The 20,540-nt window shown below is 36.1% G+C and overlaps 1 protein-coding gene across 2 annotated transcripts in view; it reads left to right on the forward strand.

Moving 5' to 3' along the window:
- TMEM135 (transmembrane protein 135) overlaps positions 1-20,540 on the forward strand; it is a 240,567-nt gene that overhangs the window by 51,537 nt on the left and 168,490 nt on the right. For both annotated transcript variants that reach the window (XM_081241468.1, XM_081241469.1), the window contains exon 4: positions 9,507-9,540. In XM_081241468.1, the coding sequence (XP_081097594.1) occupies positions 9,507-9,540 (34 nt within the window). The remainder of the gene's footprint in view (positions 1-9,506; positions 9,541-20,540) is intronic.

Consider the following 20,540-nt stretch of genomic DNA (forward strand, 5'->3'; position numbering starts at 1 on the left):
GAAAAATTGTTATCTGTTTGAACAATTAAAAATAAGAAAAATAAAATTAAAAAAAATCACCTTCACTCATATCTTATTTGATGCTCTACCTTTCTTTATGTAGATGAGTTTCTGACTCATATTTTTCTTCTCTCTAGAGAACATTTAACGTTTCTTGCAGAGCAGGTCTACTGGCAACAGATTCTCTCAATTTTGTTTGTCTAGTAAAATCTTTATTTGTCCTTCACTTTTGAAGGATAATTTTACAGGGTGCAGAATTCTAGGTTGGTGTTTTTTTTTCTCTCAATGCTTTCAGTATTTCACTCCACTCTCCTGTTTGCATGGTTTCTGAGGAGAAGTCAGATGTAATTCTTTTTTTTTTTTTTTTTTGTGGTACGTGGGCCTCTCACTGTTGTGGCCTCTCCCGTTGTGGAGCACAGGCTCTGGACGCACAGGCTCAGTGGCCATGACTCACGGGCCTAGCCGCTCCATGGGTACAAACCTGTGTCACCTACATTGGCAGGCGGACTCTCAACCACTGCGCCACCAGGGAAGCCCCAGATGTAATTCTTACCTTTGTTCCTCTGTAGGTAAGCTGTGTTTTTCTTTAAGGATTTTTATTTATCTATGGTTTTCTGTAGTTTGAATAAGATATGCCTGGGTATAGTTTTGTTTTGGCATTTTTCCTGCTTGATGTTCTCTGAGCTTCCTGGATCTATGGTTCAGTGTCTGACATTAATTTGGGAAATTTTTGAGTCATCATTGTTTCAAATATTTCTTCTGTTCCTTTCTCTCTTTCTTCTCCTTCTGCTATACTCATTACACATATGTTATACCTTTTGTAATTATCCCACAATCCTTGGATATTCTCTTCTGTTTTTTTTCAGTCTTTGTTCTCTTTGCTTTTCAGTTTCTGAGGATTCTACTGATAGATCCTATAGCTAAGCGATTTTTTTCCTCAGCTGTGTTCAGTCCACTAATAATCCCATCAAAGGCATTCTTCATTTCTGTCATAGTCCTTTTCTTTATGATTCTTTCTTAGGATCTCTGTCTCTTTGCTTATATTGCTCATCTGTTCTTATATTCTGTCTACTTTATCCATTTAGAGCCCTTACCATATTAATCATTGTTGTCTTAAATTCCTGATCTGATAATTCCAACATCCCTGCCATGTCTGGTTCTCATACTTTCTCTGTCTCTTCAATTTGTGTCTTTTTTTTTTTTCGGTACGCGGGCCTCTCACTGCTGTGGCCTCTCCTGTTGCGGAGCACAGGCTCCGGACACGCAGGCTCAGTGGCCATGGCCCACGGGCCCAGCCGCTCCGCGGCATGTGGGATCTTCCCGGACGGGGGCACGAACCCGCGTCCCCTGCATCAGCAGGTGGACCCTCAACCACTGTGCCACCAGGGAAGCCCCAATCTGTGTCTTTTGCCTCTTGGTATGCCTTGTAATTTTTTCTTGTGAGCCGGACATGATGTACCAGGTAAACGGAATTGCTGTAAATAGGCCTTTTGTAATGTGGTGGTGAGTTGTGTGGGGAAGGGAAGTGTTCTATAGTCTTGACTGGGTTTCAGCCTTCCAATGAGCATATGCCTGTGGACTGTGAACTTTACAAGTGTTTCTCAATTTTCCCCCTCCCCCTTGGTGGGGCAGGATGGTTAGAGTGTGCTGGAGTTGGGTTTTTCTCCTTCCTCCATGTGGAATTCTAGAGCCACCTGGAGTTGGGTATTTTCCTTCCCCAGGTGAGTTAGGCTGTCATAATACCCCAGCAGGTTAGGCTCTGTTTAACTAGTTTCCCCTGAGGGCAGCCAGTGCTCTGGTTTATTTCAAAATGGTTCCTTTTCCCCTCCCCCTACTTGGAAGTACAATGGGATTTTTCTCTGCTATTTACTGTGAGAACCTATTCAAGCTCCTGGAGGTAAAACTCAAAAAAGTGTGGGGCCCCCTTAAGACTTGATACCTCTATAATTTTTAACTTCCACGCGGAACCGCCTGCTATTTATCAATTACAGTGCAGGCTTTCCTCTACTGGCTCTCATTCCCTCCTAGGTTTCAGCTTGTGAGTCTGTTCTCTGTTAAGTTGTAATTCTCTGTATCTGCCTGCAGTCTGTCCAATTTTGCGGGCAGCAGTTTGCAGTGTGACCTTACTTTTCTTGTGGATGTTAACTTTTCAGTTTGTTGAGCTTTTTACTTGGTGTTAGGACTAAGTGATCACTTCCAAGCTCCCTACATGGAAACTGGAAACTGGAAGAATGATTTTTTTTTTAGAATTCCATTTCTATGTATTTCTTTTTAAAATATTTTTCTTTCGTGTGTGTGCTTGCTCTACAGGCTACATTATATATTTTTAACTTTATAGCTTCTTAGTGTTAATATTATCACATCCCAAAATGTAGAAATATGTTTAGGTCCATCTTAGAGGCTACTTATTATAGAATTTTTTTTTCCCCTTTCCTTTCTTTTTTCTTCTTCTCTCTTCTCCCCCCCTGCCCCCCACCCCTTCTTCCTTTCTTTTTTTGCTAGCCAATAGTCAGTTACTCTGGCACCAGGAGCTCAGTAGTCCATTCTTTTTCCACTGATTTGGAATGCTTCTTGTCATATACCATTTTCTCATATATATGTGTGTTTTGTTGATTTCTCAATTTTTTTCTGTTGATGTATTAGTCTAGGTCTTATCTTTACAATTTTAGTTTCAAAAAAGTCAAAATTTTCTTTGAAGACCAACATTTGTTTAAATACCATAATAATTCTAAAATAAAATTGTGTTATTGATATTAAAAGTTATAACTTCTTAAGGCATAAAGAGGTTTCCTAGAAGAGAGGTGATTACTTCGATTTTGGTTACTAGTTTATTTCCTATTCTCCGTTTACATTTGGTAGTACACTATTTTTTTTTAAGTTTTCTTATTTTATTTTTTTAAGTGAGCTATTGCACTAGTGTTTTATTCATAGACAGTAGGTAGTCATAGAAAATTGGTTCTAGATTATGGCCTGTTCTAAATATTAATTGGAGTGGATTTACTGTTTTGAAGACCTGATCAGAATTTTAAGTTTGGCTTCTTTATAAGTATTATCCCATGGTTGCTGAAGAAAAATTGATCCTTATCTTGATGTGATTGTTTAGTAGTTGAACTTTTTGTGATATGTATTGATTCTGTTGTTTATTAGGTGATGCAGTTGATACCTGGAAATAGCTTTTGAGTTCTTGGGGTTTTTTTAGAATTGTGTATGTATATGTACATCAGCCACAAATACTGGTTTGGGGGTCTAATTAAAAACTTTAAAATTTAATTTTATAGTATTGTTCAGAAGCTGGTGACTTACTGTTTAAAAAGCAGGTTTAAAAGTTTTTTTTGGCATTAACCTTAAAAGATAGAAAAGCAAATCTTTTTGTTTTATTTCTTTACAAGTTGCTTTATAGTGTGTCTTATTTTAAGAAAGTATGGTCTGTGTTTATCTGGAATTGCACAAAAGTTAACTCAGTGGTCTTACTTGCTTTGAAAAAGTATTTTTTACTTAAAACAAATTTTTATTGATTTCATTAAACATCAAGATCCCTGAATAGACAGTAAGTAATTTACAAAGGTTGAAGTTATGTGTATTTCAAAATTATTATATCTAGCCCCAAATGAAGCATATTAATATTATAGTTTTTACTTTAAGGAAAAGGAATTTATAATCATGCCTTTAATTCACAAAGAAAGTCAATGATATATTGATGGAGATAGCCAGTAGGCAGCTTGAAATATGAGTCTAGATTTAGGAGAAGCACAGTAGTTATATAAATAAAATTGGAAGTTTCCTTCTTGTAGGTTATTGTTGAAGCTATGGGAGAAGATCAGAGTCTCAAAGCTCAGAATAAGAAGAGGTCTGAGGTTATAAATCGGGAAACAGCAGCATTTAAGGAATCAGATTTCAATTGATCTTTTATCAGTTGATCAGTTGTCAGTTCATCCTTTTAAAAATAAATATCAGTAATATATTAGAAAGAGTAGAAGAAACAGAATGTGGAAGATAAGCAGTTTTTTTCAAATTAGCAAATAGTGGTAATCCTAATTTTTAAATCTCTAAAGCTGTATTTAATAAAATCTTTACTGAGGTTGTACATTTTGTATAATCAGTTTTTCAAAAAGCGTTTAATGAGGTACAAGCATACAACATGGTTATATATACACACATATGTATGATGGATATATATATATAGATATAGATGTAAAAGTGAAGATCTATCAAAATTCATAAGTATGTCTTCATCTACATTGGTTTAAACTTATTTCCTCCCACCTTTCCAACTCATCCATCCATTTATTCACCCATTCCTCCATCCATCCATCCATCTTTCCCAGTCTCCTTCCCTCTACAGAATTAAGCATGCTTTGCCAGCTAGTTCCTAACACCTTGTAAGAGGGCAGCTTACTTAAATCTTAATCGTATCACTGTGGGGTTCTGTGAAAGCTTTGAAGTTGTTTCCAGGGTTGCTTAAAAAATTTGTGCCACAAAGAACTGTGATGGTAGTAACTCAGCAGGAAGCATTGGTAACATCTAGTTTATCCCTAGGTGGGCTGTTAAGAACTAGTCTTCTCTTTCTTTTTCTAGGAAGTGCTTTGTTTGTGGTTCAGAAAGAAGTTGTTCTGATGGATTTTGTTTTGTAGAATTGCTATGGATTTGCTTTGATATTTAGTATTAGTTTAGGTAAGTTGAAACTGCAGGGTGCTCAAACATGGACGTGGATTAAAGTATCAAAAATTGCATATTTATTCTAAGTATATTCGTGGCTTGAGTTGTTAAATTACACTGTTGTAGTTATGAAACTCCCAAGCAGATATGATCAAAATGAATCAACTATATAATATGTGAATAAAAGAATACTTATAAACTGGCCTATAAATTCTTGGCATCTTCAAGTTTCAGTGTCATGTTCACAGGAAGAAAATTAAATTACCTTGCAGTCTTCTGAAAAGCTTACTCTGTATTATCCACTATATATAATAGAATGTGATTATAGACTCTTGCTCTAGACTGGAAGTTTACCTTATCCACTCTTATACCTTAAAGAAGTATTTTATACTCTTCTAAAACATTCTGACAGATGAAATCTATTATATTTTGAAAGACTTTCTGAAATGATTAAATAGCATCTCTTGGTAACCATTACAATGTTTAAGAACAATCACCTTGTTTTTCTTTAATCTCTAATTTCTCCTTATCCATAGAACACAGAACACATATTTTATATGTATACATAGAATATATAAATATTTAGAATTTAGAGGTTACACCATTCTTTCTGTATTCCGTAGTGACCTTAGTTATTAAATATGTTATATACAGTATCATTCAGAAGTTTGAGAAAGTTAGCTAAAGAATATTTACACTAAAGTTTCCAGAAAAAAAGCACTATTGTTCATCTGATTAGACAAAATAATGTCGTTAGAAGATAATCCTTGGAATTTCAACAGAATGTGAGAATACCTTTTAATCTACTGAGATGTTAAGAAAATTTAATTATTTTAATATTTTCCCATAGGAGTAGTGATACTCTGATTACAAAGAGTTAGCTCTTACAGCAGTGGTTCTTAATACTTTTTTAGATAGTACCCTTTGATGTGCACACCCACTTACATTTTTCATGCAAGTTTAAAAGATTCACCCCCTTTCCCCATCAAAAAATAAAGAAGCTTATCTGTAGTTTAAAGAAATACTCGACTAACTTTAGACTGCTTATTCACTGAGCTTCACCAGTCTTCTAATCTAGTGATGCTCAGCAGAATGGGAGTCTTTGTGTATCAGAGACTCCTGTGAAGTTTAAAAAGTTATTGTCCTCCTTGGCCCCAGCCCTTCCTCTAGGCCACCTTTTATTCTAATTGGCACCTCCCCCTTCCCCATCACTGTTGTAGCAGTGTTTTATAATATATAACTTGGTTTCCAGAGAGAATTTAGGCACTAGGAAGGGAGTGACTTGTTTGTCTTCAGACCTAGGCTAGATACAGTCAAGTGTTAAATAAAATTGGTATTTAATTAGCTTATCTATTTCCTATGATACTGAACATCTCTGGAGAAGTGTTAAAATAAATCACTGTTCTCATATTCTAACCTACCAAGTTGACATTGGAATGGAGGTTAAAGACGTACCAGGTAAAGGCACCCAAAAGAGTATGGCTATGTAATCCAACATATCATGCCCATCATAGGCATTGTCCTCTCATTCTTGAGGCTATTAGCTTTGGGTTGGAATTCAGATAAAGCTGGGAAGGAGGTGAACTTCCTCATTGTTTGGGAACGATAAATTGAAACTTGAGACCAGAATAGGACATAATCTAATAACGATGCATCCTCAGTTTTTCCCAGTAGTAAGAATGTGTCAAGGCTTTGTTCATCCTCATCACACAGAAGCCTGCTAGGACAGCATATTAAACAAGTAAGTGAATTTTAGAATTGAAAGGTAACTTAGGACTTCCCTGGTGGCGCAGTGGTTAAGAATCCGCCTGCCAATGCAGGGGACACGGGTTCGAGCCCTGGTCAGGGAAGATCCCACATGCTGCGGAGCAACTAAGCCCGTGCGCCACAACTACTGAGCCTGTGCTCTAGAGCCCGCAAGCCACAACTACTGAGCCCATGTGCCACAACTACGGAAGCCCGTGCGCCTAGAGCCCGTGCTCCGCATCAAGAGAAGCCACTGCAATGAGAAGCCCGTGCACCAAAAGGAAGAGTAGCCCCCGCTTGCCTCAACTAGAGAAAAGCCCGCATGCAGCAACAAAGACCCAGTGCAGCCAAAAATAAATAAATTAATAAATTAAAAAAAAAAGAAAGGTAACTTAGTAATTAAAGATTTTCTTCTGTAGAAGCAGTGCATTGGAAAGAACGTGAAACTGGAGCCAGACAAACTTGTTTTTTGCTGCTTTTGTATTTTTAAGGAAACCACTTCTTTGATTCTTTGTTTTCAATAGAGTGAGGACAGTAGTATCTGTGTTACACTTCATAGAACTAGTGAGAGGATAAAATCTGATTTCAAAATATTATACCTTGTAAATTATTAAATTTTATACAAATGTATGACAAACAGATCATGTCTTTGCTTGCTAATAAATTAGTATCATTAATTGGCCCTCGCTCTGTCTGGTGGCTATCTTTTGTGATTATATTTCTATAATGCATGTTTGTAATGTGTTCCTTTTTATAAAACTGGGTTCCTAGTAACACCTTGCTTCATAATTCTACCATTTGCTTAGTGTCTATAGATGCCAGATATTATTCTTGCAGGTCTGTGAAAATGTAAAGGTTAACAAGATAATCTTTGCTCAGTAAAGGTAAACAGTTATAGATGGAAGCTTGTGATGATTCTGGAGCTGGATTACTGTTAATATTAGAGGCAGAATGAGATTAGTGGAACAAATGTTTTTAAAGATAGCATCATACATTAGTTCACTTCATAATGAAAAGTATTTTCAGGGACTACCACTGAAATTACAGAAATATTTTTATTTTGGTTTTGTAATGAAGAATATTTTTTTTTCTTCATACATAACCAACTGTTGGTAAGAATAGGTATCACTTGAGAAGGATTTAACTTTTCTGTGTATGTGTGACTCTTGGATGATGATGTTACCCTAACTTTTCTTGATATAATTTATTTAAAATAAGTACTATTAGAACATCTTTGATTTAGAATTTGGTAGGAACTAATAAGATTGGTAAGGATTAGTGAGAACAATTTCAATTCGTATGTACAAATCATAGAAAAGAAGAGCTAAAAGGGACCTTACAGATCATCTTATCACTGATTCTGAAATTCTTTTTTATTTTTTTTTTTTTTTTTTTTTTTTTTTTTTTTTTTCTTTTTGCGGTATGCGGGCCTCTCACTCTTGTGGCCTCTCCCGTTGCGGAGCACAGGCTCCGGACGCGCAGGCCCAGCGGCCATGGCTCACGGGCCCAGCCGCTCCGCGGCATATGGGATCCTCCCAGACCGGGGCACGAACCCGTATCCCCTGCATCGGCAGGCGGACTCTCAACCACTGCGCCACCAGGGAGGCCCTGAAATTCTTTTTTAGAAGGTCAGTAGACTTGTCTTGTTCTGCTGAGATGCATTAGGACCTGCTGAAGAGGGACATTGCTGGGGGGCGTGTGGCCCAGTGGGTATGCCTAGACCGCCTCCTCCTTTCAACCAGGGTGGCCCAATGATATGTTTTATATATTGCTGATAAATGTAAATTTTTTTCTTTAAGTTGTTTTTATGTTTGAAAATGTAAGTTAGATAACTAGTTTTGTTCCCTTATTTTTATGACAAAATTACAGGGTACCAGAGAATTAAAGTTAACTGGAACCCTGATTTCCTAACTTCACTTCAGCATTGTTCACTTATATCATACTGCCTCCATGTGGCTTTAGTAAATTAAAAATCTTATTAAGCCATGTTAAATGATGAGCAATCAAGACTTTGTATGACTGGATCTGACATCAAGAAGATTTGATTGATGATGTTAATATGAAGACCTGGCATGATATTTAAGTGAAAGTGATTTGATATTGTTGCTTCTTTTATATATAAAGTAGTAGTTTCTTTGAGTTCTAAAAAAAGTTCATAATTGAAACTCAAGTAAGTTTTTATAATTTTCAGAGTTTGTTATTTGAACTCTGCCCTTGAATTCTTAAAACATTAAAGACCTCTTTCTTAGAGGATAGGATATGTTTCATTTATGGTCTCATGTGTAGATAAGTTAAATAAAGTGATTAAGGGCAAAAAATTGTCCTTATCTTTGAGTTTCTAGATGAATTCTCATTAAGTAAGAGTAAATATGCATTTAGTAAATATGCAGTTTTTCTGTAAAGTGAGTGTTTATAGAGCTTTTGTTTGTCCTTTGGCATTAGAGAATTAACTTACTGCCTGACTTTTCACTTAACAATGAAATTAAAACAAGGTGATTTTGTATGATTTGTAATGGCATCTAATGAAGTGTTGCATTGTGTGTGAAACAAATAGAAGATCTGTTTTTTTAAAAATAAATATGCATTTAGTTAGAATTGATATGGCCTTGACATTTTTGGCAAGATGAATTTGTTAGGATTCTTCCTTAAATTTAGAATTCTCTAGCATAAACATAGAATGATAGCAAATTGTACCTCTCTTCCTATTAATAAATAATAAGGTATTAGTAGTTTACAAAATTGAGATGTAATCGACATATAACATTATACTAGTTTCAGGTGAACAATATAATAATTAGATATTGGTGTATATTGCAAAATGATTATCACAGTAAGTCTAGTTAACAATTACTAGGCAATAGTAATTTTAAAGAATTTTAATTAACGAGCATTAAACAGAATGTTTAATGACTACAGATTAGAATGACTTGTAGAATCTATTTACAGCCAACTATTAGGGTACTGAAAACTTAGATCAGCATAATCTATCCCTTTTCCACAACTTCTGATAATTGTTTTGGTAGATTTCTAAAAAAATGATAAAGTGATTATTAAGTCAAATTGATGGTTAGTCTCACACTGTCTCTTCTTAAAATTATTTGCAGGAGAGGGCTGCTCACAATTTATATGGCCAACTTGGTGAGTAATTCTCTTTTTTTGCTTTCAAGGTTTTTCCATGCACTTTTTAACCTCTTTTTGTTTGTTTTTTTGAATCAAGTTCCCTTAAAAAAAAAAAAAGAAAACCTACTTAAATTTGAGAATATTTTCTGCCTCTGTTTTAAAGGATAGACTTAAATGTTTAAAATAGCTTTGATGCTCTCTGGTTTATTCCTGTCATATATGACTGAATTGCACTTACTTCAGGAGGAAGATGATTCACGGCGCTGTGTCCTTCATGACTCTTTTTCCCTTAAAGATTAGATCTTCATCTTTGATAGGGTATATATCTATATCTGTATATGTCTCTCTATATATCTTTAATTTAATTTCATACTCTGCTTCTATTGCAAACTTCTTATGGCAAAAATTTAAGGATGAACTTTTATGATGCACTGTTTTCTTGGAATCAGAATAGCATTCATTTCTATCTCTAAATACTGAATATATTTAATAATATAATTAGCTAGGCTTCTAAATTTCTAAGTTTTCAGAATTGAAATTAATGTTGTCTAGTCTGATATTTACTGTAAATATATAATTAAGGTTATGATTTTCATTGTCAAGTTCATATTTTAAAAACATATTTGTATTAAAACCTTTTAAAGTTGTTTAATAGAATTGATAGGCGACATTGAAAAATTCAACTAAGGAAAGATGAATTAATTATGTGTTTACCTAAGGATAGGTTTTTTTTTTTTTTTTTTTTGCGGTACGCGGGCCTCTCACTGTTGTGGCCTCTCCCGTTGTGGAGCACAGGCTCCGGACGCACAGGCTCAGCGGCCATGGCTCTCGGGCCCAGCCACTCCGCAGCATGTGGGATCCTCCCGGACCGGGGCACAAACCCGTGTCCCCTGCATCGGCAGGCAGACTCTCAACCACTGCGCCACCAGGGAAGCCCTAAGGATAGGTTTTTGAATTTTGTAACGGGAATGTAGTTCAGGGTTGTATTCAGCAACTTATTTCAGTTTTAAAATATTTAATTTTTGCTCTGTTCTTATCATGTGTCAGTTACTGTGCCATATGCTGGAAAGCAAGATGAAGACATCCTTGTACTTATGGAGTTTGCTGTCTAGTGGAAAAGTCACAATAGAAATAATGTTTGAAAAGGACTGGAAGATGAATTATAGGGTGCTGTGGAAACCATAATAGTAGCACCAAACTATGCTAGGTGCTGCTTTCCTTTCTGATTTTGTAAAAAATTTAAAAAATATTATGTCTACATACTAGAATAGATTTGAGTTTTAATGCATTTTTTTTTCTTTTAGTCATACACATGCTTTTCTATACTACCACATGGTGATACTTTAATACTGAAATACTATATGTATTTACACACTTATCTTAAATTCTAAGTAAACTTCCACAAACTTTTTTTGTGTTGCCTCGTTTAGATTGGAAATTCCTGGAGAGAAGATATTTGATTTTGATTGACGTAATCAATGTTGGAAAACGCCCTAAAAATACTTTTTTTTTTTTTTTTTTTTTGCGGTGTGTGGGCCTCTCACTGTTGTGGCCTCTCCCGTTGCGGAGCACAGGCTCCGGACACGCAGGCTCAGTGGCCATGGCTCACGGGCCCAGCCGCTCCGCGGCATGTGGGATCTTCCCGGACCGGGACACGAACCCGTGTCCTCTGCATCGGCAGGCAGACTCTCAACCACTGCGCCACCAGGGAAGCCCAATACTGTATTTTTTTTTAAGATTTAACTTTTTATTTTGAAAAAATCATAGGTTCATATGCAGTTGTAAGAAATAAGAGAGAGATCTCATGTTACTCTCTACCCAGTTTCCCTTAATAGTATTATTTTGCAAAACTGTAGTAGTATCAAAATAGGATATTTACATTGATATTTACTGTAAGTCAAGATAGAGAACATTTCCTTCACAGGGATCCTTCATGCTGCCGTTTTGTAGCTACATTTACTTCCCTCTGACCCTTACCTCCCATTCCTCAACCTCTGGCAACCATTAATTTATTCTTTATTTCTGTAATTCTTTAAATTCTGTAATCATTTCAAGAATGATGTATAAATAGAATTATATAGTACATACTATTTGTCATTAGCTGTTTTCACTCAACGTAATTCTCTGGAGATTCAAGTTGTTCGGTATATCAGTAGTTCATTCCTTTTTATTGCTGAGTAGTATATCATAGTATGGCTGTACTGGTTTATTTAACTATTCACCCATTGAAGAACATCTGGCTTGTTTCCAGTTTTTGGCTGTTACAAATAAAGCTGCTGTAGATATTCATGTGCAGGTTTTTGTGTGAACATGAGTTTTTATTTCTCTGGGATAAATGCCCAGGAGTGTAGGTGCCAGGTTGTATGGTAGTTGAGTGTTTGGTTTTTAAAGAAACTGTTAAACTGTTTTCCAGAGTGGCTGTACTATGTTGTTTTGATAGTGTTTCCGATTTAGAATAAACCTTTGAATCTCTCGATCTTTCTAAATGGGAACCTTTTTGTGTTAACATTAACATTTGTCTGTTAAGTAGATTTGTACTTTTTATGTCCAGATTAATAAATTTCAGTATTAGGCAAGTTTTTCAAAAAGTGCAAAATATGAATTGGTCTTTTATCTTTTGTCAGCCAGGGTCTGTAATTTAAAAATGTAATGAGATCAAAGTCTTTACACATGGATTTTTGACTATATCTATGTCCAAAGGAAATGAATTTTTGTACATGATACATTCTGGATACTAATGATAGTCTTAGTATCTTCATCGTCCCTTCCTCTGAATAGAGCCTTTTATTTATACTATTGCTGTATAACTATTACTTAACTAAGAGGGTGGTTAGTGCAGAATAGGTAAGAAATACTTTCAGAGACTGAGTTTAACCTTAAGAAATAACTTTGTTCTGTAACTCTATTATGTTGCTTACTAGACTAAGTTGAGATTGTTGGCTTATTTTAACATCAACGACAAAATTTCTAAATGTTGGGAGGTTTTATTTTAAGAAAATTATTCATTGTATGTAGGTATGTGTTTCTGATTTGGAAAGTAGAGAAAAACATGAAGAAGAAAGTAAAAATCATCTGTAGTTTTACTGTGTAGTAATTACTAACATTTTAGTGTTTATTTCTTTATTTCCCTTCCCTTTCCTCCAGTGTACCTATATAAATACACAAACATAGATGCACATTCACATTACACATTATATACCCATTAAAGAAAAATTGGGGGCATACTGTTTTGTGACATCTTTTGTTACTATGACATATAGTTTTTTTTTTTTTTTTTTTTTGCGGTACGCGGGCCTCTCACTGTTGTGGCCTCTCCCGTTGCGGACCACAGGCTCCGGATGCGCAGGCTCAGCGGCCACGGCTCACGGGCCCAGCTGCTCCGCGGCATGTGGGATCCTCCCAGACTGGGGCACGAACCCGCGTCCCCCGCATCGGCAGGCGGACTCTCAACCACTGTGCCACCAGGGAAGCCCTGCCATATAATTTTGATTGCTCATGGTACTAAATAATCATTTTTTGAGGGTGTAATCCTACCTTTTCACATACTTCTTGGTTATATTTTCATTATATTAGGTTGGTTTTATACATATACGCATATATACAGTCCTACTCAAACTGTTGGGTGACGGTAAAATACTCTTTAGTTAGTAATAATATCATTTTGTTAGTTTTGGCTGTGACAGTTTTCTCACTCCTTATTTTGATCAGGAAATTTCAAAGGCATTGCCATGCCTTTGAATGAATACCTGATAGAAAAATATGCAAAACTGGCTTTGTATTATCTTTATCATCTTTGTCTTTATTTTTATCAGTGAACACTTACTGAGTGCAGAGCACTTTGCTATGTATTTGGACACAAATATAGCCATTATTCTGTCCTTGAAATTAATTTAGTTGAGGGAATAAGGTATATCTAGATTTGGATTTAAAATGAATAGGTAATAAATAGTCCAAGATAGTGTATCCATGTCAAATATGTGATTAGACAGTACAGTCTTTAGAACTGTAGAAAAGGGAGTTATCTTTGGGCTGGGGAAATCAGAGAAGGTTTTATGAATTACATGGGACCTGAACCTTGAAGAAAGGAGAGGAATCGGAGGTAGCTCCATCTTAGAGATGTGTCACTGGTGATCACAGGACAAAATTGTTGCCTTTCCAAGGATTGCCAAGTTGAGGCCAAGGTTTAGGAACAAAAAAAAGAATAAGCAACATTTGCTGAGTATCTACTCTGTTAGGCACTGTTGGTGAAATTGGGGTTACCAAAATAAACAAGGTATAGTCCCTGCTTCTAAGGACCCTATATTTTACTGAGGGAGAGAGAGATGTAAGCTTCCTCTCTGTTTTTTAGCATTGATAGTTGTCTCAAAACAGAAAACAGGACAGTGTTTATACTATGTAGTTGTGAATACATGCTCTGTTTATGTTAGTGTTGTAGGGGGCAGGTAGAGAGCTACATACTCTAAATAAGGTATGTCAGGAAGCCCTGGTAAGTCTCAGTTATTAGAACTAAGTAATTTATAGCCTTAGCTATAAATGTCATAAATTATAATTAAACTAGCAGTTTTAAAGATTACAAAGTCGTACAATTTAATATAATTTAATTAATACCCATGTGAAAATGTCATTGATTTCTTGTTCTATGTTAGCAAATTTAAGAAAGAAAAGTGTACAATTTAAAAAATTGTATAATTTTTTTAGATTTTTAACATTGTTAGATAATTAGTTATTAAAGGGCAAAATGTATAAAAGGTACACAGAAAAGGTATGAAATAAAGAATTAAATATTTTCTCTGGCATTTGCCCAAGATATGGCTAGAAGATGATGGAAGTGTTTTCCTGGAGCTAATATGCCAGAGCCAATTACCCACAAGAACATAAGCTGCTAGCATTCAACTTTGCCACAGTATGATTTAAAGGAGAATACATAAAAGTTTGCATTTACGTGATTTCCCTTTATTTCGTTGGTTGTGACAATGACTGAGGATTCCAGTTTTTCAAGATTTATCATTTGCTGCTAATAGTTATTTAGGATGTGATGTCAAATTCTAGTTCATTTCTGTTTAATTATAATTTATGACATTAAAAAATCTTTCTATGTTAACTCCCTTTGAAAACTTCTCTCTGCAGTTTGCTTTATGCCACCAAACATTCAACAATGCATGCATTTTAAAATTGTAAACATATACCTACAGGCTTGTCTCTAGCATTTGTTTTTTAATTTTGAACATGCAGTGTCTTTGATTAAAACATCTGTATTTGATTTTTCAAACATAAGGTTGGAAAATGTTGATTCATAAGTTTTCTTGTAAGACCACTTCAATTTAATTAGATCCAGCAGGTATTGATTATGTATCAGCTATGCTAGGCACATGAGGATACAAAAGAAATACAAAACGGGATTGTAAGCTAGTCGGAGAAATTTGACAGATGAACTCGAAAAATAATAAACTGAAAGTATTAAATTCAAAAAACAATTATAAATACTGTCTCTTAAATTGCTCCCCTAAGCCTTCCTTTTTTTTTCTTTTTTCTTTTTTTTTAATATATATATATTTTTTATTAGTTTCTGCTTTATAACAAAGTGAATCAGTCATACATATACATCTGTTCCCACATCCCTTCCCTCATGCATCTCCCTCCCTCCCACCCTCCCCATCCCACCCCTCCAGGCAGTCACAAAGCACCGAGCTGATCTCCCTGTGCTCTGCGTAAGCCTTCCTTTTGCAGCAAATGACATCAACCATCCATCCAGTTGCTCAGGCCAGAAACTTAGGAGTTTTAACTCTTTTCTTCACCTTATACTCGGTCCAATCCATTGTAAAATCTTATTCTACTTCAAAAGTATACTCTGGATCTTACAGTGACTCATTACCTACACAGTTATAACCAGAATCTGAGCCCTAACATCTCTTGCCTGAGCTGTCTGAATAGCATGAGTGGTTTACATCTTCCCACTCCTGTCTTCTTTTATTATTTTATTATTTTTTATTTTTTTTGCGGTACGTGGGCCTCTCACTGTTGTGGCCTCTCCCATTGCGGAGCACAGGCTCCAGACGCACAGGCTCAGCGGCCATGGCTCACAGGCCCAGCCGCTCCACGGCATGTGGGATCTTCCCAGATCGGGGCACGAACCCGTGTCCCCTGCATTGGCAGGCGGACTCTCAACCACTGCGCCACCAGGGAAGCCCTCCTGTCTTCTTATATAGTCTGTTTTCCACAAAGCAGTCAGAGTCATTGGGAATACAAATTAGACCTTGTTGATCTTCTGCTTAAAATTCAGAAAAACCTTCCCATCCCACTTCTCACTGCACCCTGGATACAATTAAATGCCTCACAAGGCTGCTACCTCTCTGACTTTATCTACTTTCTTCTCATTCTTTATACTGTATTTCTTTTTGTCTGGAGACTACTTGAAGCTTATTAGTCCTTTACAGCCTTACCACTTGCTTTTTGTTTGTTTTTTTGCTTGGCAATCTTTTTCCCTAGGTTTTTCTTGGCTAGTATCTTCTCCTTATATGGTTCTTAACCCATTGTTACATCCTGAGAGAGGCCTTCCTTTACTATCATAGTTAAAGCAACTTCACCTCACCTAACTCGTAATCTTTTTTTTTTTTTTTTTTTTTTTTGCGGTACGCGGGCCTCTCACTGTTGTGGCCTCTCCCGTTGCGGAGCACAGGCTCCGGACGCGCAGGCTCAGCGGCCATGGCTCATGGGCCTAGCCGCTCCGTGACATGTGGGATCTTCCCGGACCGGGGCATGAACCCGTGTCCCCTGCATCGGCAGGCGGACTCTCAACCACTGCGCCACCAGGGAAGCCCAGAACTATGACTTTTATAGTGTGGCATTTATCATGCACGTTCCTATTGTGAGATACGAATTTAATTAGAAGGCTAAATATCATCTTTTAATCATCTATATAAAATTATTAAAATGCTTAAGTCATTCTTAAAGAAAATGTAAATGTAAGGGGTAAAAACGCATTTACTAATTAAGGGTTTAAATACCTTAATTTTAAAATAATGGATTATATGTTAAATTTTTTGGAGGAAAAGATGTAGATTTTGCAACATTTGTGAAAATATATGACTGAATAGCATGTGATAAAAGGGGTCTATGATTGTTTTTTCTACCAGTAAATCTTGTACCATTTAGTGGTACTTCTTAGCAACTTTCGTAAACATAATGAGCTTATTAAACTAACAATTAATTGTATTGCTTGTCAGAAATGATACATTGTTTGAGAAATTACATTTAGATGTATCCTACAATGTATATATTCTGGAATTTTTTGCATTCTGGCATAAGATACACTGTAATTGGTTCAATAAATTGAGCAGTACGATGAAGAAATTTAAGATATATAAATGGGTTTAAGTGTAGGAGAAAAGTGGCTCATTTGGAATATGTCTCTAAGGCATGCCCTTCACGCCTCTAATAGCAGTTAGCAAAGCAGAGGATGAAAAGTCTTGGCCCAACTTGTAAATGCCATTTGGTGAAAGACAGTGGACTTCGTTATTTTCATTTTGCTGAAAAAGTTACAGGAGGCAGGTAAAGGCTACTTTTACTAAAACTTGATCTTGTATTTGTGAAGTATTTAAGGAAAAATAGAAAAGAAAAAGGAAAAAAGTGAAAAGGAAAGAAAAAGGCATTTATTCTAAAATGTACTTTGGCCACACAGACCTGAACTTTCAGGTCTGGCATTTATTATTTTACCTCTGCAGTTATTTTGTTGTTGTTGTTAGGTGGTTAATACAAATAGAAGTTTAATAAAGATATTTTAAAGATTTAGCTCTATTCCATAAAATCGGCACTTGTGAGAGGATCTGGTTTATTGTAGCTATTAGTGTTAAGTTGACTTTCTGTCCCTGGAACTATGGCAGCAACCTGGTACAGGTTAAGAGACAGAAAACATGGAAGAGTAGAAAGCAAACTGGTATGGAATCTGGAGACTTAAACCCTGGGATCAGTGGTTTCACCAGTTAGTGTTCATGCCATTTGAATCTGTGGCCCCTGATTATTAATCTAGGAACGCTGAGATCTTTTCAGGATTGCTTCAAAATACTTTGCTTCTGTCATTAAGAAAGACTTTCCAGCCACTGCTCCTTACTTACTGGTTGTATGATGATCTTGGTCAAACCATTTTACTTCTACCTGCATTTTCTCAGCTGTGAAATTGGGATCATAATAGCTCCTACCTCACAGAGTAATAATGTGAAAATTAAATAAGATAATACGTATAAAAGACTTACTAGTGAGTAGGAAGATCTCAATAATGTTTGCTTTTATTATTGTTTTTGTCCTTGTTGTTGTGACTGACTTTGATCATGTTTGTGAAGTCTTCACAGTATGGAAAAATGTTATCTGTGTTTCCAGGAAAAATGTTATCTGTGTTTCCATGGAAAAATGTTATCTGTGTTTGTATATCTGAAAGTATACAAGTTGGAAAACTTGTATACTATGAAGGCAACAAGTTTCCTTAAGCTTAGAACAAAATATTTATAGTTTGATCTGGTCTTGTAGCATCCTGGTAGAGAATTCAACTAAATTTAGGTATCTAAAAAGAATTCATTTAACTCTTGTTTCCCCCGGGTCTATAAAGTAATGATTAGATAAAGAAGAGTTGATGTTCTGTTTTTATGTTGTTTTAGTAGTTTTGAATTAGAAATGAAAATATAGTCATTGATAATACTGTATGATAAATTATCCTTACTGTCTTTCCTCCAGGGAGCTCAAAACATTTTAGAAATGTAACTAAACATTTTATAGGCACTTGTAATTATCTTTCTTTTACTGAGGTGAAACATGGAAGGTATAAGAGTTGAGAATATTTGTCTTATCTGAGGGATTTGGAAGTGCTAAAATATTTCTGCTCCCTGGGGAAATGTTTCCTTTATGCTATGGATATTACAAAAAAAAATCTTAATTTGTTCTGAAATTATCAGGTAAATAAGATAGAGGTTATCTGCTTGTGTGCAAGAAAACAAAGAAAACGTGAACTTGTTTGCCTTGTCACTGAATTTATTTTCCATGTCACTGAATTTGTTTTTGATGTCACTGTGCGACATTGAAGTCAGATTATAGACTGATCAGAGACATTGATTATTAGGTTAGTCTGCATCTGAAATATAGGTTGCAATACAGAGACAATGTCACCTGATAACAAGTTATCTATTAGAAAGAGAAAGAAAACACTCAATTGTGTCCTAGGTGGTGGACTGGGCACAGTCATTTACTACTTATGCCCTTCCCTCCTTTCTCTCAAATTTTAATGAAATGGTAGTAAACATTTGCAAAAAGGAAGAAGTCTTAAAAAATGTTGCAATAGACTTAGAGATTTTAATGAATTTCTGGAAACTGGAATTCTAATCCTAATAACTAAAATCCTAATAACTAAAAATCCAAGGAGGAATAAACCACAGTCTAGCACTCGCAAGTGAATGCTACAGGAGAGATTGGAAACATTCTTCACTGTAGAAGTCTTGAGAGACGGCAAACTGGGAGCTTGAAAATGAGCAGGAATCAGCAAGAGTGTATCTGGAACAGTGGAGTCATTTCCCCAAAATAGTGGGCTTGATTCAGGGTAACTTTATCCAGGAGTAAAATTTATTAAAGGATTTTGAGCATTTGGGAAGCTCTCATACTTGGCTAGTTTATTTGCTCAATGTTCATTCTGTTCAGCTGAAGTCTGCCAGTCAGTATTCCTAGTTTATGTATATAATTGACAGTTGGCTTCCCATTCAGAGAAGGACAGTGTTGGGCAAACAACCCCAGAACTGCTGCTGCAGTGGACATTTCTGGTGTGTGTGCATCCTCCTAGTTTTTCATTCATAAACATGAGTATACAACAAGTTTCACCAGGCATTTCGAGAAAATGAACAGCACAAAATAGATCATACCGAACAAGCATTTAATTTGAGAGAAAACAGAATTTAGCAATGGGAGCAAACCTGAAAAAAAAATTTCTTCAGAGAGTTTTGAGAAAATATAGCAGTCACAAAATAAGAATAGATTTCTTTGTAAAAGAAGCAGTTAGAGAAATAAGTTATTCTCAGAAGTAAAATGTGATTGATTTAAAAACTCATAAAAATGAAAGGCTGAAAGATGAAATAGGTTATTGTGTAGAAAATAGAGCAAAAGCTATAGATGGAAAACACTCAAAGATAAATTGAGAGATGTGGTGGGCTGTTCTAGAAAGAGAAAATAAGATGGGAGAGTGGCAGGTAGGTCTCTCCGAGGGCATTAAAGGAACATAGATCTCACTGACCATGTGTCGGACTCTACCAGGAAGCCTGCTTAGAAGCTGCTGGAATGCCTTGCCTGCAGATTTCCCAGTTGACCCATGGGCATCCTTAGTGCTCTGTGCCCCTCACCCACACATGTCCCCACACTGTAGTTGGCTCCTTATGCCTGTTCCTGATGGTGGTGAGAATGAACCTTTGCAGATGGCTGCTAAGCATGCAGAGAAAGCCAGCCTGACTCTGTGGGTCTGGGAGAAACCACAAACTTAAACATTCAGCACAACCTTAGGGAAAACGTAAGGAGGTTGGCTTTGCAGGAATGAGAGAAGGCATTCAAGCTTAAGAACTCTTTCATAAGAAGGAACAAGAAGAGTAGAGCAGTCATATCCATAGAAGAGGTTTGTGAAAGCCTCAGAATCCCTAATAGGCCTGACAGAAGATATTTCTCTCCTGAAGCAAGTCAGTGAAGAATGGAGGAGGTGACTGCTTTTTCAAATGTGAAGACTGTAAAGCAAACTTCAAGGAACATGAAAAATCAAGGAGACATGACACCACCAAAGGAACAATTTTCCACTATCGAACCCCCCAAAATGAAGACCTGCAATTTGCCAGACAAAGAATTCAAAGTAAGTGTTTTAAGGAAGTTCAGTGAGCTATAAGAAAACACAGAAAGACAGTTCAGTGAAATCAGGAAAACCATATATGGTCAAAATGAGAAGCTTAACAGAGAGATAGAAATCATAAAAAAGAACCAAACAGAAATTCTGGAGTTGAAGAGTC

Source organism: Mesoplodon bidens (assembly GCF_964165515.1).
Source record: "Mesoplodon bidens genome assembly, chromosome: 7".
Classification (NCBI taxonomy): Eukaryota; Metazoa; Chordata; class Mammalia; order Artiodactyla; family Ziphiidae; genus Mesoplodon; species Mesoplodon bidens.